This window comes from Amphiura filiformis, chromosome 2, assembly GCF_039555335.1.
Source record: "Amphiura filiformis chromosome 2, Afil_fr2py, whole genome shotgun sequence".
Classification (NCBI taxonomy): Eukaryota; Metazoa; Echinodermata; class Ophiuroidea; order Amphilepidida; family Amphiuridae; genus Amphiura; species Amphiura filiformis.
Window position 1 is genome coordinate 10253335 of NC_092629.1, and position 24714 is coordinate 10278048.

The window sequence follows — 24714 nt, forward strand, 5'->3', positions numbered from 1 at the left end:
GAAGATTCATTTACTCCGATGAAAGCACCAGCCGAAATTTCCGTTTCCTAGTTGACAGAACTCTACACCCCGAGCGAGGATATGATATATTTTGCGACATTCTCACCCCCTGGACGTCACCCTCTGCAGTGGAACTGGTCATCACAAATTCTGATTGGAATTGCGAATGACTAAGCCACAATATAATCTTGTCGATATTGACGTGTTTACCAGATAAAAAAATTCTATTCAAAGATCCAAACACAAAACAAACTTCATTAATTTGCATTGTTGGTTTCAGCATTGACATCAACCGATGGAACTGCTGTGTACGGTAACGATTATTCGTCACCGACCGGTATGACGGTAGAAACTGCCATCTTTGCTGCTGGTGACACAATTGCTACAGTCAATTACACGTTAAGTGCTGACTGGCTTATTGAAGATTTGGAAACGTTTACGTTGTCACTTGCTTTAAATGGTACCACTGCTACGGATTTGTTTGCTGTCGTGGATTCACCTGCAACAACAACGGTTCATATTATGGATTGTACAAGTAAGTTCACTTTAGACTTGCTACGTCAGAATTGGATAAAAGATTATTCTTATATCACAGTGCAGAGGTTATTAGACTTATTATTATTTATATATTCCAAAACCTATAAAAGGTTGTCTATTTTGCACCCTATATTTGTTTCGTAATCAAAAATGAAAAATATCATCCACGGGCACGAAAAAGTTGTGTTTAAATTGTCATTTATTTTCACTCTGACCTATTTTGATAAATATGTAGTTGTGACAAAATATCCAATCTTTGGAAGGGACACAAAGCCTACATTAATGCTCAAATATACTTATATTAGATAAGTGTGTTTTATATCCATTGCAAAATGAAAAATACTGTCAACTTTGACCTTTTGCTGCTGTTCTGTATTTGCTAAATAGGTTACAGTGAAAATGCACGTAAGATTTTTTTCCTGCACAGAGACGGTTTTTTTTTAAAGATTTATATCTAATGATGTTATATATGTACTGACGCTCCGAGTATAGATTTTATGACCATAAATATATGTGTTTTTTTCTTTACAAATCATAGCATATTTTTGGATTCCGTGGAAACAATGTATTGTCTTTGAAGGAACAACTCTAGACATAACATTCCACAGAGGCGGATATCTTGAACGGAGTGATAGTATTAGTAAGTTAATATTTATCACATAGAATTTCCTTTCAACTTGTCATATTATTTTGATGCACACAGGATTAACAGAAAATGTATATATATATATAAATAAAATAAAATATGATCTTTAACAAAGAGCTACAAAAAGTTTGCTCAGTAAATGACACAGTTAGAGGCATTCATAAAACAATATATAGACAATTTTCGTAATTGAACACTTCGTCGCCGTTGGCTGCGTTTGGCTCTGCGGATCAGAAAACTGAAAGCGAGGCTAGAAACTATAAGGATTATCTAGCTGAGACTTGGTACATATGTAGTACATTGTACAGGTAAGTAGAAGTATATTACTTGTAGCGTTTTGCTAATTCTAATGGTCTATTGCCATTTGGTCTAATACCATTTGGTCTAATACCCGTTTAGTCTATATTCAATTGGTCTATTACCAGAAAGGCTAATTGCCACTTAGTCTAATAATCATATAGTCTAACGTCCATTTAGTCTAATATTGTTTGGTCTAATAACCAGTATGTCTACTAACCATATAGTCTAATAACCGTTTGGTCTAATATTTCTTTAATAACCATTTGGTCTAATAACCGTTTGGTCTAATAACCGTTAGGTCTAATACTCGTATGGTCTAATAACCAGTTAGTCTAATACCATTTCGTCTATTTATTAATAAACTAAATGCTTGTAAGACTAAATGGTGTGTAGACCAAATGGGTATTAGACCAAATGGCTATTAGACCTATTGGTTATAGACCAAATGAGTATTAGACTAAATGGTTGTTAGACTAAATGGTTTTAGACTTATTGGTTATTAGACTAAATGATTATCGGACCAAATGGTTATCGGACCAAATGGTTAAGGACCAAATGATTATTGGACGTAGTGGATATAGACATAATGGGTTTAGACGAAATGGATGTTAACGAAATGGATATTAGACGAAATGGTATTAGACCAAATGGCAAATCCCCATTCTAATCGGCATAATTAATTAGGGTTAATTTCTTGAAAAAATAAAATGAAATAGAATTAGCAGATGAACTTTGCATAATTGGGAGTATGTAATTAAATCTTTAGCCTCGCTTGCAGTTTTCTGTTCCACTAAATTGGAGTTAGCAGAGCCAAACGAAGTAGTCAATTACGAAAATTGTCTATTATATTGTTTTATGAATGCCTCTAACTGTGTCATTTACTGAGCAAACTCTTTATAGCTCTTTGTTTAAAGATCATTTTTAATCATTTCGATTGCTTACCGAGAGAAGAAGTTTTCATCCAGTTTAATCTTGGATGTTGTCACCAATATCTTACGGGGGCTGTTATTCCGAGCCATTTCAGTCGGCTCAGCATTGACTTGATGCTACATTCCCTTCACACTGTTATAATTGCGGTCATTTCTTTAATCTCTTAGTGGTAACCTATACTGCCGGTAGAGCAGAATATCCCGAAGACTATTCACCAATAGGCGATGACGTCATCACATTCAATGCTGGAGAAACAACCTCAACTAAGAGAATAACTATTAACCCCGATAATGCGCTAGAATACAATGAGATGTTCAACGTAGAGATCACCATCCCTGTAGACGACACATTGCTGTCACAAATGGCTACGCTTTATTTACCTTCCGTGTCAGAAGTTATCATCAAAGATCGTATGTATCTTGTAAAATTGAATACCTAAGTGGAAGAAAGGCCCAGCTCCACCATTTTACAAAAATGGGTTAGACCCGGCATTTTATTATTGCTAGCAGACAGTTCTTCCTTGTGTGTGAAAGAAGGAGCTCAAATCCACACTCTAGTCTTCCAAGAACACTTAATAATAGTTTGCATAGACGAAATGCCCAATTACATGGAGTTGCACCCTTCTTCCACAAATATTGGGAATATTATGGCGATGGAGTAGGGCCCTTCTTCCACTTAGGTATTCAATTGTTTAATTTGTTCGAAATGTTTGTTTTACTCTGTACGCATCATTGAAGTTCCCAATTAAGACCGTGTAGATTATGTTTCCAATTAAGACCGTGTAGATTATTATATGCATTGCGTTTTGGGCATACAATGCTGTTTCAAACTGAGTGAAGTAATTTTTGGATCTAGTTCTTACTAACGAAATTGAATTTTCACAATTTTTACAACATCGACAGGAACACAAAATAACATTCAGGACAATAATATATTTTTATAGTTTTATTTATTTATTTATTTATTCAATTCAGCCACGTGGTACGTATTTGACTGTGCAGAGTACACCGTAGTAGAGTCTACGAGAACTGTCGCTATAACAGTAGTGAGAAAGGGAGATCTACGAGCCTCCGGATATGTCTGTACGTCTATAATTGCCTTGCTTTTACTTAACACTAAGGCACTAAATTTATTGTTGGCCCATAGCGCTATCGGTGCCCCGATATGTAGCCTTATCGGTGCCCATATGGGTACCGATTGTTCTTTCTAACGTACCCTGAATATTTGCGAAGCCTAAACATTTTAATGAAATAAAAAACAATACCGCTATGCAAGTTTTCATTTTAATGTTCCACACAATATATTTCATCTTCAAGACACAATAGAAAGCGCCAGATGATTGAACTTAAAGTGGTGTGTAGAACGTTGTTAATTAAAACACAAACACGTAATGCATTTCAAAACAGCCGATAAGAAATATATTTGGCTCCACTGCCCAGAAAATATTTTGCCTCCCAATATGTAATAGAATATGTAACAAGAAGAGTCTTTCAAAAAGACACCGTTCACGAATCAGGTGTATAGTCATTTGTTGTAACTTTCCATTTTCATATCTAACCTACTCTGCACTGATCGTACAGTAAATTAGTGATTTGAGGCATAATGATACCTACATCCTGACTCTGACTTATATAACTCTCCAGCAAACAAACTTTCCCAGTCAATTATACCATGCAAATAATAACATTTGCCCACTAGCGCTCTAATTAAGATAAGCAAACATTACTGGGTAGATAACAGGAACTTAATTTCGTCAGTTGGAAGTATATAATTGAGTAAATCGCCTGTGTCAAAATATCAGTGTATTTTTCATATATGCAGTAATATGCTCAGCCTTATCACAAAATAAACAATAGCATTGACCTTACCCACCAATCAGTAAAGCCTATTATAATCATGTGATGGCTCAATCCAATAGTAAACATGCTTAGAAAAGAGGCAAAAAAATAGTCCTGTCTGCCATTGTCTCAATACAAGATAAGATGTGCTAAAAAGTCCTTAAATTAAATAAAGGGATACAAACGTAGGTATGAGACATTAGAAATTATTTTCTAGCCTCTTAACCACAGGGTTGATGGGCTACAATATCTATTCAAGACACAGTGTATGTAAGGGATAAACTGCGCACATGAGATATTGGTTCAAGTGGGGGAAATGTTCACTCCGTGAACAAAACGTTCCGATTAAGAAAATGACCATTATTTAAATACGTTACGTATTCATCATCGCTTGGTTAAAATCAACAGCACTGTATCCAAATCAAGAGATAATTAACGGTATAACTTCACTCCATATTTTTAACAAAAGTCATTACTATCCATTTTCACCATGGTTCACAGTTCTAGCAACAAGGGATAGAACCACACCACTGGAGTTATCAGCCTCATCCCCAAACGACTTCACAGCAGTTGATAGGCAGATAGTTTTTGCTAGTGGTCAGTCAAACGCCACCGTGAACATCAGAATAATCCCTGACTTTGCATACGAAGGACATGAACAGTTTCAAGTTTATCTTCATAGTCCTGATAAAGCTGAAGCACTCGGTGACTTACATAAAGCCATTGTAACCATCTACGATGGCGACACTCAAGGTATACAATCATAATTAGTTTAAAAGACTACGCAAGAATTATGTGCCTTGAGTAACGTAACATGCCTGAATTGTTTACCAAAAAACCCTCAATGTGCAAAACAATCACTGCGGGCCCGCCGATACACAATCCTACGGACCGTGAAATGTTGATACCAAAGTCAGAAACATGAACTTTTTTTTACTCATGTAATCTTATTTTAAATATTAGAGATTTTGCCGTTATTATGACTTTACTGATAATGTTGATCTTCTTTTCTGACGTCAAAAAACCCTCTGCATGAAAGTATAGAATTTTAGTTCGGGCCTTCATAGTTTGGGCCTGTACACATTGATAAAGACCCGTAAAATATGAATCTAGACCTACGGACAAAATGGCTCTCGAATATTTCGTGACTTCTCTCTAGTCCGAAGGGTCGCTAGTCCGAAGGTTCTCTAGTCCGAAGGGTCGCTAGTCCGAAAGCCAAATTAAGTAAGCTAATCTGCAGGTCTCTAGTCCGAATATAGAATAAGAGTTAGTGTTAGGGTTAGGGTTAGGTTTAGGTTTTAGGGTTAAGATTACGGTTAGCGAGTCTTATTCTATATTCCTTCTGAACCTTCTGAAGTTGTAGTCAGCAGGGCGAAAACCGCAAATCGCTAACTATTTGGTGACCTGCAAGCTAGAGGTTTTTCTTGAAGATATCTAAAGATGGGGCTAATATAGTGGTTTGAGTGAGGGAATTCCATGCCCTTCCAGTTCTTGGGAAAAATGAGTTTTTATAGACGTCCTTCTTGATGAATGGAATTTCAACATGTAGGTGGTGGTTTCTTCTCAAACCCGCAGCAGAAGAAGTTTGAATATAGGCTTCTTTGTTGATTCCTACCAACTCATTTTGGATTTTGTAAAACATAGCTAAACGATTTCTCTCCTTCTGACAGCTAGAGTGTCCCATCCGAGATCTTCCAGCATTTGAGTGACACTACTTTCTCTTTGGTAATCCCCTGTGCAAAATCTTGCAGCTTTTCTCTGCACACTTTCAATCTTCTTTATGAGTCCTGCCCTGTATGGGTCCCATGCACACGCAGCATACTCTAAGACTGGACGCACTAACGTTAGATATGCAGTAGACTTCACTTCCCTGGACAAAACCACAAGTTTCTCCTCAGGAAACCCAGAGTCCGGTTTGCTTTGTTAACTGTGTTTGTAACATGTTCTCCCCAGTTCAGCTTGTTATCCAGCTGCACCCCTAAGTAAGGATTTGAGTTTGGCTGCTGTAAAACTTGCCCGCAGAAAATATAGTCTCTGTGTGGAGGGTTTCTCTTCAAGGAAATTTCCATGACCGTGCATTTGGAAGGGTTAAAGCTCATCTTCCAGGTCTCCTGCCAAAGAGATTTTAGATCAGCTTGTAGAGAGTCCATGTCCCTTTCATTTGACACTAGAGTACACCAGGCAGTCGTCTGCGAAGAGTCTTACTTGGTTGCTCAACATGTCCGGGAGGTCGTTTATATAGGTTAAAAACAACAACGGCCCCAACACCGTCCCCTGTGGTACTCCAGAAAGGACCTCTTTGGGTGATGAAAAATTGCCCTCACATGCAACTCTCTGGGTCCTATTTGTTAGGAAACTTCTGATCCATTGATGAAGGTTGTTTCTAATCCCGTAATGATGAAGCTTATTCAGAAGGCGTTCATGAGGAACCTTATCAAAGGCTTTGGAGAAGTCTAGAACTGCCATGTGCACTGAATCCCCTTGTTCCAAAGCTCTTGCAATATCATAAACAGTTAAAATGAGTTGAGTTTCAGTGGAGCGCTTAGATCTGAAGCCATGTTGTGAATCAACCAAAATATTATGCTGCTCCAAGTGATCCATAACATGTGAATGTATAATGTGCTCCAGAATCTTGCAGCTGACGCTTGTTAACGAAACGGGTCTATAATTTTCAGGCACGGCTTTGTCCCCTTTTAAAGATGCCACAAATGTTTGCCTCCCTCCATTGATGGGGAGAGTCCTTGATCAACAGAAGCTTGGAACAAGTCTGTAAATATCGGCGCAAGTTTCTCAGCAAACATTTTGAGAAACCATGGAGGTATCTCATCAGGTCCTGCTGCTTTATTCGGAGACAGTTCTTGGAGTTGCTTTAAAACCCCCCTTTTCATGAATAATTAAATCTGGAATGTCTTGAATACTGCTACTGCCAAGTGTAGGAATCGCTTCCTTGTCGTCTTCCCTTGTAAAGACACTAGCAAATTGTGCGTTCAATGCCTCTGCTTTTTCCTTCCCATCGCTAATGATATTATTGTTAACTTTGAGATCTGCGACACCGCTTTCACTTTTACCCAGTCTTTTCATGTATGACCAAAACTGCTTGGTGTTCTCTTTCATTGCAGTGGTAAGATTATTTGCAACAAACTCACGCTCGGATTCATTGAGAGAAGTTCTTTCTGGCAAGACAAAAAAATTTTCCAGTCATCACTACTTTGCGACTTTTTCGCCTTGTTAAAAGCCCTCTGCTTCCTGCGTCTGAGTCTGTGGTGTGATCTCTTAAACCATGGCAAACTGTTTGGTTAGGCAGCTGTCTTTTGAGGAATATGCTTATTCATGACTTTCTTTATTTCACTTTCAAGATTGTCCCACTTTTCTTGCACAGAGACATTTCCCATGCTAAAATACTTGTCCTTGAAGGTACTCAACTCCTCATTAATCAAATCTTCATTTGCCTTCCGCCTGACGAAGTACTTCCGTCTTGGTTGTCTCTTCCATTTTGCTCTCAAATCTATGTCGGTGATTACCATGTAATGATCACTGAGTCCTGGATCAACTTTGACATCTCTCACAAGACTTGAATTATTAGTGAATACAAGATCCAAGATACTGTCTTTTCTTGTAGGTTCCAACACATGCTGGTTTAAACCAAAACCTGTTGTAGTCTCAAGAAGCAGCTCTGCTGTGGATTTAGATGCGGGGTGATCGCGGATGACTGTGCTATTTTTCCAGTCAATATTTGCTTGATTGAAGTCGCCTGCCAGGATAATGTTATAGCCCTTGCCTTTCTTTTCAATTTTGTCAAGAGAAACCTCAAGATCGGTGACAAATTTTACATTGTCATGTTTATGTTTATAACCGGTGCCAATCAGTAGCGAGTGGCGCCCCTGGAGTTCAAGTTGGTTCCACATGAGTTCATTTTCTGTTTCAAATTCTTCACGCCTTGTCATGATGAGATCCTTCTTGCACGCAAGTATGACTCCACCATGGATCCCCTCTTGCCTATCCTTCCTAAACACATCATACGAGTCCGGGAGGATTTCAGAATTTTAATGTTCGGCGAAAGCCAAGTTTCGGTGCCTTGAATGATATTAGGTTTGTATTGTTCAATAAGCACTTTGATATCGGCCGATTTGTTACCAATACTCTGGAAGTTCAGTAACATAATACGTATTGATTCCCTGCTACTCTTCTTTGTTTTTGCTTTATTAGAAGAAACTTTTTTAGCTGCTTTTTTACCGGGGGTACTGAGATCAGGAATCTGATAGTGGTCGTCAGATACGTCAGAGAAGGTTGAATTTCCATCGTCATTGTCACTCAAACTGGAAAATTGGTTGCTGGTACTGCAATCCAAAAATGAATTGAATAGGGAGTCTGAAAAATTCATTATGTCACACATTGGGCATATCCAGGTGCAATTTTTTCCTTCGAATTGTAAATAAGTTTCATTATCAACTCCACCACATTGCGCATGGATCCACTTTTCACAGTTGTCACACTCCAGTCCCTGTTGGTATTTTGTCACCAGATTATCACACATACCACAAGGCTCAGGTTTACAAAGTGGGCAAAACCATTCCTGGTTCTGTTTGATAATGTTTTTGTACTCTTTCGAGGAAATATTGGCACAATTTGCATTCGGACTAGAGAACCTTATTTATTATTCGGACAAGCGGACCCTCGGACTAGATAACCAATATTCGGACTAGCGAACCTTTTTCGGAATTCGGACTAGCGAATGGTAAATTACGTGTTCGGACTAGCAATACTTTTGGCTAAGAAGCCTTTGGACAAGAGAACCTTCTGACTAGAGAGTTGTCGCCGAACATTTTGCCTTATTTTCAACACTAAAAATGATATTGATAGGTTTTATTAATAAGTTGTGCTTGTCTTATTACTTCTCTATAAGTTGCATTCGGAGACGCATCTTACACGGTGATTGAAGGGACCAAGGTTGTGAACGTCAAGGTGGTTAGACGTGGTTACATGGGGAGCATTGTCAGTGTTGGTAAGTAACTATTGATTTAGTTCTGCAGTAACATTGTTTATTTTGCCAAATCTTTCTTAGTTTGCAGAATTAGGTTAATAATTATTCTTTTCTAACCCATGTTGGGCTTTCAATCGGGAATCTAAAATGTTGAATTCAAAGGTGATTTATTGATCGTGTCGCTTTCTTCAGTACAGCGTAGATGGCGTTGCCATGCAAACCTCGTGATCCATCATTAAGGAAGTAGCTGTGACCTCGGCAGGAAGTGACGATGTTCTACGACAGCGCATAAATGCGCGCGTATATAATAAATTACAGCACAACGCTTTGTTTAATCTATTTAACATTAAGAAGGCAAAATTATGAACTTGCAGGGTTTTTGTCCCATCCATTGCCCCACGTATAAAGTTACTAATAGCATCAATGACGAGACGCGTTTCTTTTTATTTTGCAGATGTAGTATCATCACAAATAACAGCCACTGAAGGCTTGACCTATGACTATCCACCTGTGTCCCACACTGTTGTATTTGGCGCCAACAATGATCCACAAGAAGCTATGGTATCCTTTGAAATTGAAATAGGAGATGATGACAACGTGGAGAATACAGAATACTTTCAACTAGAGCTTGTAAATTGCGACGGATGCCTCATCGGAGAACCAAGTGTTGCAGAGGTTACTATAGCAGATAATGATGGTAAGACATTTATTTCACTGGACGTTTATGGTTTAATTGAGAATCGTATTCCCGGATGTATAAGAATAATTATCGTTTCAGAAGGATATTTTATTTTTGAAAAACCTAAACATACCAGTGACATGCAATACATACAAATATAATGAATAGCCCCTTCTAACAATAGTGTTCTTTATAATGGACTTTTTCATTTTACATGTAAAGTCCATGGAGATGAAGATTAGGGGAAAGAGCGCTATATCCTCATTTTAGGCTATATGTATATCAAAATTCGCATTGAATTCTACTTGAGCAAGTACGAATATAATAGAATACTTCTAAAGAGGGAGCGAACACAAGAAATGTCCTATACCATAGTGGTTATGAATCAAAGGTGTGAGTAGCAAGAAAAGGTTCCATATCAAAGGGGGAATTGTCAAAGGTTACAGAAAATGTATAAATATTTTTTTATTGTATACAGTTACAAAGTACACGTAGCAAAAGGTTAGCTGCACAAAAACCCGTGAATTTGAAGGAATAAAAGATCCTCAGATGTGGGAAAGTTAAAGAGTGGATGTGTGCAAATTGTGACCATTGGTATTTTGTATATAATAACTATATTTGAGTACAGCCTTTATTTATGAATGAATTAAACAGTAGGCCTATATGAATGCTGGTTTTACTTTTTGGGTTAGCGAATACTGATTTAACTTTAAAATTTAAAGATTTTAAAGGATATTTCAATTATATTAACACTTTTTATTTATTTAGTTTCATACTGTTTTGAAAAAGACGTATACAATGTTATGGAAAGCAATAACGAGGTGATTATAAATGTAAGGAGGAAAGGATTTCTCGGACAACAATCACAAATTGGTAAGTTTGCTAGTCATTCTATATAATTACGCTACATTGCCCTTGACATTTAAGCAATTCCTCTTTCTTCGTTCTTGTCATAGGGCTTCTCTCCCTATCCATGAGATGATCAGTTAACTAATTTGTCATACAGCTATTCGCTGTGGAAGTGACGTAATTTATCGGATTAACTACCATAGCAATGGATGAATACAATTTTGAATATATCGCCCTGCACGACAAAGTTCACGCAGTACCTATGCATTGAACCATAGATGTCAAAGAAAGACTGATCACTCGCACCTGTAAGATTAGTATTTTGGAAAAGAGCGGTATTGTATTCAATATATGCTTGCAGACATACACAGGTGATTGGTACAATCTGCTTGTAGTGTAGGGTGATCTATTCAAAAATTGTATTCATCCATTGCTATGGTAGCTAATCTGATTATTACGTCACTTTGACAATGAATAGCAAAATAATATTGTCATATATTATCAGATTATCTTGTTCAGTCCAGCTTTCCAGGAAGTGACATTCGTCTGACAAAATCGGGTAGCACATGTTGACAAGTGGTAACAGGTGTTAGGAAGAAAACATATGAGACCTGTTCCCACGAATTAAGCGTAAAGTCTCAATGTAGTTTTTTCGAGACCTTCCAATTGTTGAGGTGCTGTTCTTTGTTTGAAGACACCTACCTGTATAGGTAGTGGTATGTCCTTTGTGAATTGGTATATATTATGATGTACTTTGTGTTCAATTCTGTCCCCATTCACAAAGGACATCGCAGTTGGCACAGGTTAGGATTTCGACGATGAATCAACGTTGATACAACGTCTTAGTTTCAACCTACCTGATTTCAAGCTGATTTCAACCTAGAGGTTAGTTGAAATCAGGTTGAAATTTCAACGTTGACAACGTTGAAATTTCAAGCTGATTTCAACCAACTTTCAATGCAAACATTAAAAGAGGTTGAAGTCAGGTTGAAATCCATTTGCAAATACAACGTGATTTAAACCTGATTTCGACGTCGAAATTTCAACGTGATTTCAACACCAGGTGTGCCCACTGGGACTGCCTATACAGTCTTCAAGCCAAGAACATCGTCTCGAAACTCTTAACTTGCTACTTTACGACAGTTTCGTGTGAGTCATATAATCTTTTGGCCTTGGTTGAATGACTTATTACCTCTTTGCTGACACAGCAATATTATACTCAATTAGGAATATCATTACTAAGATATTGAATATTGAAGTAACTAACTAGTTAAAGGGTAAAAAGTCAGTGAATACAGTAAATACAACTAAAAGCAATTTTATTATTATGTGAACGCCGTATCAAACTTCGAGGTACACATATGTGACCTGCTGTTATTAAATGAGCGTAAAGTCGTCAGTTAAGAGTTTCGAGACATTCCAATTATTAAGTTGATGTTCCTTACTTGACCACACTTGTATTATGGACAAAATGCGGACAGAATTGGATACAGAGTACAGCATATTATGCCACAATATTATTCACAAAGGACATACTACTGACTATACAGGTGTCTTTAAACAAAGAACAGCAACTCAACAATTGGAAGGTCTCGAAACCGCAAACTTTACACTCATTTTGTAGGAACAGGTCACATCTGAATATCATTTGAGACAGTGTTAATTTATCAAAGGTGAAAAAGGCCAAATTTTTCCATGTTTTAATTGATGACAACTTAACTTGGGAGAAAACATATCGCTGCCTTAAAAAAAAACATCTATATAACCGGACCTAGCGGCACTTCCCTGATATACAGACTAGAAGCCTCGTTCATTTTCTAACACATTAAAATATATCAATTTCTGGCTATTCAAGGTATATTTACAAGAGATATATCTGCAAGCTCAACGCCTCCAAATCACGATTATGTACCACTTCGGGAAGTGTTATCTCACGATGTAATTTTTGAGCCAGATGAAGATTTTAAGCAAGTTACTATCGGTATCAATGATGATACCTTCTTTGAAGTAACCGAGGAGTTCGAGGTGATCTTAATAAGTGACATTGCACAACAGCTAAGTTTCCCCAGGGAAGCAGTGGTGGCAATTAGAAATGATGACAGTAAGTTGTTGGTTTTAAAAAAAGGGTCTCTTATTTTCCATTGAAAACAAAATATAACTAACATTAAAGAGTATAATATCAGGAAAATACTTTTTAATTTAAAAAAAAGCTCTTATATGTATGTATGGTGTGATTCTTTTAAAATATTATCTATGGATGTATAATATATTATTTATGGTGAATCAACTGCGTCTTCGTCATTATCATTACCATAATTCTTCTTTGAATTGTGCGTAAATGTTTCAAGAACCACATAAAAATATATGATGGTCCCATTTAGCATAATAATTGGATAGCTACAACTTGTACACGTATTCATTTTTTCCCATTGTTATTTCTCATCAGTTGACTGCGCCATAGACTGTCACAATGGTTTCTGTGTCAGTCCCGAAGAGTGTCAATGTTTAGATGGCTATACAGGGAACCTTTGCGAAGAAGGTACTAATATATATCTATAATTCCCGTGATCATGTTATCATAGTAACGACTCCATAATTAGCAAGGTGGTACTTGGTGCATTTTCTAGAAATTAGGAAATGCTCTGAGCATGCTGAGCATGTGGTCGAATCCAACCAAAAGTGTCCACGGGCCAAAAATAAAAGTCCGAAATCAAAATGTCTCCACAATTTTTTCCTTGTGCCCATTGATTGATGACATATTGGCCTTATAGGAACCAAAAGTGCCATTACTAATCTTGAAAAATAAATCCAGGACGTGTGATAGTAGATGTGATATCAAAACCCAATGTTACCTACGAATACCACTAGGATGCTTTCACTATCGCAATACTAATTAACCTAAAACAAATGGAATATTCCCATTAACGCTTTTTTCGTGTAATGTAGACCACAGGGTGTCAGGAAAATGCTAACTCAACCAGAAAATATTTGTTTTATTTTTATAACGCGATCAATATGATCTTAGTCAATTTATGCTAGTTTATTTTTGAAAATGAAGTTTAGGTCAGTTTCTGTATTTTATTTATCAAATGAGTATGAATCAATTTACACATTGTATAAGAACGAGTATGATATATGTTTTCAAAAATATTAGGAATTATACGCATACACCTAACGCTTTATACAATGAAAAGGTGAAGAAACCCGGGTATTCGTAGGTAACATGAGCGATTTAACAATATCTATATTTTATGGGTTTATGGGTTTAAATTTTGCTATTATGGTAATGAATTAATAAAATGGTAGTTTTTATATTTTTTTTAGATGGTACGTCCAAATGAATAAATGCTATTACCTTAGATCAAAAAAAATGTTGATGCTTTTAGCAAGATTTTGACCACTTCATTTTGATAATCAGCAATTTTACATAATAAATAATTGTTGAATGAATCCGTATTATGGGTAATAATAGTGTCCTGGGGTACCGCTTAAAGTTTTTGACAATTAATTTCCATTGGTAGGGAAACTTCATTACACATGTCATGTATTATGCTGTATTCGTAAGTAACATTTCAGTATTTGTAGGTAAGAATTAGACTTTTGGTGGATATCGCAATCAAAACTTCATTTTATAAAGCACTTTGAATGTATTTTTTTCTTTATGTGCGTTTATTGATACTTTAGACCCTATCATGTATTAATAATGTCGGTTCACAGCGGTTGAAAGAGGTTTGAAGTAAGAAACAAAGCCACTAAAGTGACTGTAATTTGCTTAATTGCACACAAATCGCTTAAAACCGTTATTGCAGACTTGTGAAGTCCATCTTGGAGTCAGTTAAGTCTTGTGGCCTTTCGTTTGAGGGCAACTACAATTAGCTTTATACCAGGGTCCATCAATGTGTTGTCTAGATCATGAGACAATGAGAACAGTCGTTTTTTCCATGGTATTCGTAGGTAACCTTAGCGAAAACGTCAAAAGTTACCTTCGAATAAATCAATTTGGACACAAATTACTAAGAAACCAGAAGGTCGGTAAACATTTAAAATGAAGCACACATGACAGTTGACAAATCCAAGTATTTATCCCTTCTAATCTTCTTTGAATCTGATTTTTCTTTCAAATGAGCAGACCGTTGTCTATTTCAGTACATATTTTTCACCAATTAAGCCGTATTCAGTTTTGCATGGTGGGCATGTATGTGAATTCGCAACTTTCATTGACATATGATTTGATAGCAAACATACAGGCCTTCGTTATGTACCAATATGGGCATTGGCATGAATGGCGGTGTTTCACAATACTGTCATGATAAAAGTGTATTCGTAGGTAACATTCGGTGACCGAAAGTTACCGACGACGACTCGCTTTTATTGTTGACATCTCATAAATATTTAAACGCAGGTTATTGAAACTTGGTAGAAATAAAGAGTGTATTACCCTGCACCTATTGCTTAACTATTGTTTACTATTCTCTCACTTTGTGGAAATGGCACAGCTTTTAACATGTATTCGGAGGTAATGCATATTTTTTACCAAACCTACCTTTGTGCCATTTAGAATTTCTGGCAGCTAAACACAATAATAAAGATGTCCGAATGCAATGCATTTCAGTATTGGACATATCAAAGCTTGTATCAATTGCGCATTTATTAGTGATTTCCATTTTTAAAGATATATCTAGTGCTATGAAAAATTGTATTCGTAGGTAATGTAAAAAATACCACTCAAAAAATTATCACAAAAAATTCATAATTATTTACAAATATGTGAAAAATTGAACAGGCAATCTTTGAATACACACCTTTCAGGAAATCAATTTAGATTCAATCCAATGACTTCTTTTCATAACTGATTTAGATGTTTTTAAAAATACTTTAAGAAATATTTTGAAAAAATGGGTAAAAATAGCATGTTTTGGGGTCTCTGTGTCTAAGTTTCTCACAGAAGGGGGTCTTATTATATATGGCGCGAAGCGTATGATCAAGGCGAATAAACACAATACCAAAACGAATGCCAATTGATTAATACTTTTAAGTTATGGCCCTGAACATGCCGTGTACACTTTTCGTTGGATTCGACCATGTATTAAACTGAGTAGGGTAAAATACATTGATCAATATGCCCTTTGTTTGGAGCAAATCAGACATACGGTTTCCATAATACATCAATTTATATTTTCTTTGTATCCAATTGTTTTTATCAATAATCTATATAATAAATGAGCTAAAATGACTTGAAATGCTCATTAATATGTAATTTTTGCCAATATTTTGCTAAAAAACAATGTATAAATGTTCATGGTACTTTTATTTTGCAGACTTTTTCCTTGAAACTTGGTCAAAGAGTTTCTAATATATTTTAATATATGTTATAGTCTAGCCGCCCCCTAATTTGCTTATTTGCATAATTAATGAGCTAATTGGCATAAATGCTAATTAATTATGCAAATTATGGCGGCTTGCTAATTAATTATGCTTACATTATCTAGAAGTCATTCTGGAACACTTTGACTAAGTTTGAAACCAATATTCTATTAAATAAAAATGTTATGAACATGCATTGTTTTTAGATAAATATTGGCCAAAATTATATACATATAAATGAGCAGTTTCAAGTCATATTAGCTGTATTGATTATTGATAATAACAATACACTATAAAATATTTCAAATGTGTGTATTATAAAAACCGTATGCCCCATTAGCTTCATACAAAAGACATGTTGATCAGTGTTCTCTGCCCTACTCATTTAATCTGTTTAAAACATGCGCAGAGCACTTTCAAAATGCCTCAAATACCACTTTAACAATACGAACGTAAACTTCCCGTTGTATTAGATTGACCGATGCCAGACAGCAAAAAAAAACAGCACTAATATTTTCTGTATCAAAATAATATTATCCTGTTTCGTCAAATAACACATAGCTAGATGTTAGTCCTTTTAACATTGCAATTGCAGTCACAAGCATTCAAAATCTTGAGTATAGTCCAATTGTTTACCAATAAGTTATGTTAATTTTGATCATTGGTTATAAAAGATATCAGAAAAAGTTCTTTGCAAACATAGACAAAGATTAACACATGATGAAGATATTGTTATACAAATTTTCTTTTGTTCAGATATTAACGAATGCGAGTTACAGCCGCCCATCTGCCGTGGTGGTAACGTTCATTGTCTCAACAAAGTCGGAAGCTATGAATGTATTTGCACAGATCCAGAGTTAAATGTTGTTGGAAATATGTGTGTTCGTAAGTAGGACTTATTTGTTCCAAGGTTTCCCGGTTATTAACAATTTGCTAATCCAGGTGAAATCCATAATCCCCTATATGGATGACACCTGCCTTAATCTCCACACAGGGGTGTAGATTTCAAATGGAATCCCCCATTCAGGATTTCAACTGGAATAGCACAATATTGTGACTTTGGTTACAAAATAATATCAGCTTCTTTTTTGTATTTCCCTATTCCATTTTTGTACTTAATTCTTCGTCACTTCTTTCTCTCGTTGTCTGTTTCTTCTAGTTGTTTCTCTTCTTCTTCAGCTTCGTTTTCGATGTTTTTTTCATATTTTCTTCTCCATCGTCTTCTTATTCTTCTTCTTCTTCTTGCGTATGTCAGGAAGAAACAAGATATAAAAGCCAAAACAATAAAATTCATTAAATTTCAAGCCCAGTACGCATCAACCAGTCCCTGGTGGCTTCGTCGACTTCAATCAGGCCGGAGATACCATTCGGTGGTCTATGGAGATGACAGGATGAGATGATGTGGTCGGCTGTTTGTTCCTCACTACCGCACTCGCATGCTGGGCTTTCCTTTAAGCCCCATTGGAACAGGTTGGCATTGAAGCGTCCAACTCCACTTCTCAGGCGGTTTAATTTTGTCCAAGCAGACCTGGGTAGGTTGAAGCCTGGGATGGTGTCTGTTGGGTCTGTGACAAAGCGCTGGAGTGGTGAGGAAGTCTGAAGCCATTGGTCTTTCCATGTCTTAGCTGTCCAGTCCTTGGCTGTCTGGTTAGACTGTGTTGTCTTCATCAAGTCTATTGCTTGTTGAGCAAACGGCTTCCTAGTTACCAATCTCCTGCTTTCACCCTCACTGTTCCTAGCTCTTGACAGGGTGTCGTGAAGGAGGTGTCCTGGTTCTTCAGACCGGAGTGCTATAGCTACGGAGGCTGCTTTCCTTCTGATGTCCGGCGGAGGGATTCCTGCTAAAACCGGAAGCTGTTCAGTTGGAGTTGGTCGCAGACATCCCGACACAGTGCGCATAGCTTCATTTAGACCCGTGTCTACCTGGTGAGTGTGGTAGCTCCTGCTCCATACTGGTGCACAGTATTCTGCTGGTGCGTATACCAAGGCCAGGGTTGACGTTCTGAGGGTCTTGGCGCTTGCTCCCCAGCTGGTGCCGGCTAGGTGACGAATCAATGCGCATCTTGCTGTGACCTTGTCCCTTAGGTTAACCAAGTGCTGCCGGTAGGTGAGGGCTCTGTCCAGTTTCACTCCTAGGTACGTGGGGCAAGCCTCGAAGTTCAGTCGCTTGGACTTGATGGTTACATTGAGTTCTCGGTTGGCTTCCCTGTTGTTGAGATGGAAGGCAGAGGAGACAGTCTTAGCAACACTCAGCTTGAGCCGCCATTGGTAGAGGTAAGTATCTAGGGTGTCCATGTCTAAGCTGAGCGCTCTCTCAATTGTGTCCCAAGAGTTGCCCGACTTCAGGATTGCCAGGTCATCTGCGTATCCATACTTCTTAGCAATGGTATTGGGCAGGTCATGGATGTAGGTGTTGAATAAGAGAGGTGCTAGGACGGAGCCCTGTGGCACACCGTTCCTCAGACTGCGTGGTCTGCTAGCTTGGCCGTCGCTGGTCTTAAGAATGAAGTTGCGGTTCGAGATTAGCTGCACGATGAAGGACACCATCCGTCTGTCTGGTATGAGCTTGAGGAGTTTGCATATCAGGCCTCTATGCCACACGGTGTCGTATGCTGCTGTCAGATCTACAAATACAGCACCAGCCTTCTGGTTCCCTTCAAAGCTGTCTTCGATGTCTTGGGTGAGGAGGGTGACCTGGTCCACTGTTGATCTGCCCTGACGAAGACCGGCCTGCTCGTGAGGAAGCTGTGGGTCTACAATCGGGTTGATACGGCTATGGATCAGGCGCTCCAGTAGCTTGTAGGGGATGCAGAGTAGAGAGATTGGACGGTAGCTCTTAGGGTCATCCTTTGGCTTATTAGGTTTGGGCAGTGCGATGACAGTAATGTGCCTTGCGCCAAATCTTTGGTATCTTGCATCGTTTCATACAGGATGACAGGAACTTGCATAGCCAGTTGGTTGCAGCAGAGCCAGCATGATGGAGGAATTCTGGGTGGATACTGTCTGGTCCAGGTGCCTTACCTGCTTTGAGTAGTTTCAAAGCATCTTCTACTTCCTGCATGGTGTAATCGCTGCAGAGATCGGAGGTGGATGGCATCTTCCAAAGATCGGACACTTCCTTCTTAACCCGCCTGGAGTGATCACGGTCAGGGTTAGTGAAGCGGCCGTTGTTCACAAGTACGCTGGCGATGGCGTTTGCAGTTACTGGACACTTTCCGGCGTCTGGGGTTGATCTGCCTGTCAGGCGGTTGACGGTTTGCCAGGCCCTTCTGCTTGAGTAGGTGAAGTCGATTGATTCCAAAGTCTCGATCCAGCGTTCTTTGCGTTTCTCATCCAGTCTTGTGAGGAGAGTGGAAGCGCAGGAGTCAGATTCTTCCTTCGATGGGGCCGAGGTAAAGTCTTCATATAGAGCTTGGCACTCATCGTCCCAGCATGGGATGTAGCTCTTCTGGTATCCCCTTGGGATCGACAGCTTGGCTGCATCTATGAGCAAGTTACAGTAGGCTGAGTATGTGGTGTTAACATCATCACTCTCTGGTGGTGGTAGTTTGGTAACACGCTGGTTGACCTCGGCAGAGAACTTGTCCCACTTTGCTTTCCGGAAGTTCCACCGCTTTACTGGTTTGCTAGCTGTTGGAGACACCAGAGCAGGTTGGGTTATCAGAGATGGTCGGTGCTGAGATCTTGGGAACTTGTCCAGGATTTTACGCACAGGGAGTTGGTTTCCTTGGCTGGGTTCAGCAAATGCCAGGTCTGGGTGCCAGTATTCCACCGTCCTGAGAAGAAGCTGTCAGGTTCCTTAGGATTGAACAAGAGGGTCAGGTTGTTGGTAGAAGCCCATTCCGTGAGCAAAGTCCCATCACTATTGCATCGAGAGTAGCCCCAGTCAGTGTGCTGGCAGTTGAAGTCTCCTGCGTATACACATGGTGCTGGATAATGAGGTAGAGATGCGTTGGTCAGGCGTACTGGAGGTGGTTTGTACACATTGATGATGTTGATGCCAAGCACTTTCACAGCGATCCATTCAGTATCAGAGTCGGGTGAGGACTGGGCCTCAAGAGACCAGTCATCTGTGTCTTGGCTGATGAAGGTTGCTAGTCCATGGTGTTTGCTTGGGATGTAGCCTGCCAGTGAGAAGTTAGGTAGAGTTAGCTTTTCATTGGTTTCACGGTGTGTTTCTTGGAGAAGGATCACAATGGCTTTGTTGTTGACTGCCAGCTGCTCGATCATATTCATCTTGGCAGGGGTGAGGCCTTCTACGTTCAGTTGCAACGTCGTTACACCGTAGCCTTCGACAGCAGTAGCTGTCCGTCCTGAGAAGGACGCGAAGCAGGGCTCAGGGTCACGGCGCTGCTCCTGGGTAACACTGCATTGACTAGCGATATGTTGCTTTCTTCCTTGACTCATTGTCGACGTTGGTTCTCGTTTTAGCGAGTTAACAGGGGAGACCACGCGAAGGTCGCCGACGCTGATTTGTCTTCTTTGTCGTCTTTCTGCTTCTTCGTCGTCTTCTGATTCTTTCTCTTTCCTTCCTCTTTATAATAACTATAAGAAGTAACGGTTCTCAGATGTATGGTGTATTAAGTAAAAGTAAAGTGGTTTGTCACTCTTAAGGTTGCTGATCACATGGTCTGTCCTTGCTATAAGCCTTAGTAAACCCCACGCAGCACCCAATGGTATGGTGATTATTTCTAAAATATTTACTGCTGTTTATCGATAGACAAATAGTTCAGAGGGATATACATTCATTTTCCCAGCAAAATAGATCAATGTTGACATTCTTAGATGAACACCAATCCTTACACATTCTTTCAAAAAACTTGTTTTAACGTTTAACCCTAACCCCCTAAGGGCTTTTCGGCGACGGGAAGGGAAAGAAGGAAAGAATAAAGAGAGAAAAGAAGGAAAGAAGTTGTTTGCTCTGGGTGGGATTCGAACCCGAGACCCCTCGCATGCCAAGCACTCGGTCGGCGACACTTTGCCACGGATCTTGGGCTTCGCTGGCCAGCGAAACCGTGCCTATATATCACTTAGGGCGATTGCGTCATCACACCACGTGGGATGCATGCACGAACAGCGCATATATCAAGTAGTATTTTGTAGTATTCAGGCGGGTTAGGGTTAAGGTGTCATAATTAATGACAATTACTTCATTTTAATAGTATTTTGATTCTATTATCTCGAAGATACATCGTATTGTCTATTTCAACTCGTTGCAGGAAAAACAAGGATTATAAATGGACGACTATATGCGACTGCATATAATGGTCAACCAATCCAATTTACTGATGAAATATATGACGTCACGAGTGATGAATTCGAGTTCTGGGCTGACATCCTTGAACCTGAGGTAGGTCTGAATTCTACTCGACGCGCTCAGTGAATCGTTTAAGAAGTTCATACCTGGGATTCATGGCCATATATCTGTTATGGGCGGTTTATAATAATACAAATGCATGTAATAATAATAATAATAATAATAATAATAATAATAATAATAATAATAATACAACCTAGTCACTTTATTAAAATGGATCATAATATGGATCATTTTAGTGCAGTAATAGCGCCATCTGTTGTTTTTCAGTTTAATTAATAAGGATACGCAAGGTTTTTGAATAAATAAAATTAAGGTTACGCAGTGAGTCTCAATACAATAGGCATTGCTATAATCTCAATATCAATTATATCAACAGTTCAACAACGCCCTCAGCGGAATTAGTGGATATCAAAACACCTCGATATCACGACTGTTCCCTGCAGAAGATGGCTTATTACTAGGTGTTGAGTATGATGTGAACGTAGCATCTTCTTCACCTGCGGATGAGACTGATATAAATGCTCTTTTAGCGGCAAATATTAATTCGGATGGATATTTTGGTGGCTCTGTCGTATCGGTGAAACCTCCTGCGGGTAACTATTAAAGAGTGAAAATAAATTAAGATGACGTTTACACTTATGTTTAATTGTAGATATTCCCTATAACATGGTGAGGTTTTGCAACAAGAACTTTCCGAATTCGACACCCCTTTCCACCTAATTTGTTCCTGAAACTAGTCCCACAAACATCATGGCAGCTTTGTGTGTGTTCTCTTGACATGCTTTATCAATCGCATGTCTTAAATCAGTTGTATGTTGCCTGGCAAATGATTAACTTTATTTTGTCAAAATGGAGCCCGCGGGACAGATGAACGATATTGTGTACGGTAAGTCCGTTTTCATTTCACAAAGCTTGATCAGCTATATTTTAATGTTTCATTCCTGTTTAAAGGTCAATTTTCCGAGCCAGTCGATGGAGTATTTTACGCCGCTGATGTCAATGACCAACCATTCGATTCGGCACTATTCGACACAGATAGCGCAAGATTCCAAGCATTTGTTAATGAAGTGGAACCAAATGTAAGTTGTTTTTGTTATTTTACAGATTATGTGCGAATCATCATGAAATGATTCCACTTATTATGAGGGGTGTTAAACATTGTTTGGTTGGTTCACCGGTCGTAAGTCCGGGCTCATAGTCCTAAAACCCAATTAACTTAGTTAAAAACAATAATCCTTACCCTAACCCTATGTGGGCAAGTCATACTTCAGTATGACTTGCCCTGAATTTATCCATATATTTTCGGAAGAGACGGATACATTGCATGAGAGCCTGCCAATTTAAGCTTCCTATAATATCAATTGCACATAAAATACGAAGTCACAAACTTACAAACTTCAATATGCACTTCAAATACAGCAGACCAGCTGTTAATTATTACCGATCCTGTAGAATAACTTACATAATCGTCCATTTCATGGAATCCCGTTGCTCAGACTTGCCCATTTCATTTTTATCTGTCAAATGCGCTGTGGATGTGCTCCATTAAATCACAGCTGTGAAACTGACTTTATACCACTCACTCACTTTTGCAGAAATGCCAGCCTCGTGGCGCTGGGGCATGACGTCATCGTGGACGTATGAAAAATGTAAATAATGCGCCAAAGTTTTACTTTATGACTTTTAAAGATTGATGTATTTTGATGTATGCTTCTATATTTTGAATGTTTGTGTTATTAATTATTTTACATATATTTGTTTTATGACCCAGTGAATATGTAAATAACTAGCCAAGGTCTTTACTATGATTTTAATGGCTTAAGATATTATTTGATGTATAAGTTGATGTATGTTTGGATGTTTTAAGTTATTAATTATTTTATGTATACTAGTATTACATGTATATTTTATGACACAGAGAAATGTAAATAACTAGCCAAAGATTTTTACTTTATGAATTTAATGACTTTTGATATTTGATGTATTTGATATATGGTTCTATTTGGATGTTTGTATTTTTAATCATTCTAATATGTATAATTCTACCAATTACTATGTACTTTATATTTTATGACATGACACAGCGCCCCTGTAATAGCAGATTTATCTGAAGGGTAACCCTGTATAAATATGGTTTTAATAAATAAATAAATAAATAAATATGCAAAATTTCCGACGGGCGTCATATAACCCGTATTGTGATTGGTTGCAAAAGCCATTCTTTGAAATCGTAAGCCAATCAATGAACGCGACGGCCTTTTACGGTATTAATTAATGTGACTCGCCAGTAAAGTACGTCTAACCTGATTGGTTTACAAAGCTACTTTGATAATTGCTAAGCCAGTCAGCGTGCTCGATGCAACAACCTCGTAGAGGTTTTCGAGAGGCGAATTCACGTGGTGATCCAGCGATCGAGTATAAATTCAGCTTGACAACTGCTCTCGCGCGAAATCGCAGCTGCAATAACAATACATGGACACAATCAGTGACATTTACACAATGGAATAATGAATTATTTATGACATGCATCGGCTGGATTTTACGATCGAGGTAAGGTTTTTGGCCTGTCCCTGCGTGAATATCCTTAGTTTTCAGCATCAAAGATACTTGCGATGACCAGTTTTTTTGCGGACACTTTGATAACAGGTAACTTTTATAGGTCATAGGGTAGAAACGATAGTTGTACAATTTGTACGAAATATACATTTTGTTATAGGCCTAAAATATTTACAAAAATATATTGGTCCATACGTTGTGCTTGTATTCAGTTGTTCGACGTATACCCTAACCCTGACTCTGAACTACACCCTAACCCTAACCTATAATCTAAATCCTAATCCTAACCTTACACCTAACCATAACACTAACCCTGACCTTATCCATAACCCCAATTCTTTCCTCAAATGCCATAAACCCTAACTCTAACAATTTTCGTACTATTAAATGACCCATTGGACTAACGCACTGTCCCCGTTTGTAGAAACATGTCGTCATGAATTCTGCAGACGGCCAGATCCGGATTCGTCTTTTGGTAAATTCATGTTACGCATGCGTTATTTTTATTTAGAGAACAAGGGATCAATGCTTCACATAATAGAGGATCATTAGCATATCAATTTTTAACGGAGATCAGATGATAACATCGTAATAAGTAATCAAAAGAGGGCGACATACCGGGTTAGCTTTAACTAGTAACAAACGCAGGGCGCATGCGCGAGCCGGGAAGTTCAAGCTTGATGTAGACTCGGTCCCTACACATGTACACACATA

General features: G+C 38.3%; 1 protein-coding gene across 1 annotated transcript; it reads left to right on the forward strand.

Moving 5' to 3' along the window:
• The first annotated feature begins 8196 nt into the window (after positions 1-8196).
• Positions 8197-23069, forward strand: LOC140138127 (uncharacterized). The gene is made up of 11 exons (XM_072160053.1): positions 8197-8218; positions 9155-9253; positions 9687-9929; positions 10680-10784; positions 12616-12861; positions 13207-13299; positions 16881-17009; positions 21344-21474; positions 21821-22037; positions 22396-22523; positions 23040-23069. The coding sequence occupies exons 1-11, from the start codon at positions 8197-8199 to the stop codon at positions 23067-23069; spliced, it is 1443 nt and encodes a 480-aa protein (XP_072016154.1).
• Positions 23070-24714: the final 1645 nt, after the last annotated feature.

What these genes read in the sequence shown, in the direction of transcription:
- LOC140138127 (XM_072160053.1), top strand. Translation starts at nt 8,197, where the DNA reads ATGAGATCCTTCTTGCACGCAA. An exon ending in TACTATAGCAGATAATGATG is followed by an intron (nt 9,930 to 10,679) that starts GTAAGACATTTA and finishes TTATTTATTTAG; the next exon opens with TTTCATACTGTTTTGAAAAA. An exon ending in GGCAATTAGAAATGATGACA is followed by an intron (nt 12,862 to 13,206) that starts GTAAGTTGTTGG and finishes ATTTCTCATCAG; the next exon opens with TTGACTGCGCCATAGACTGT.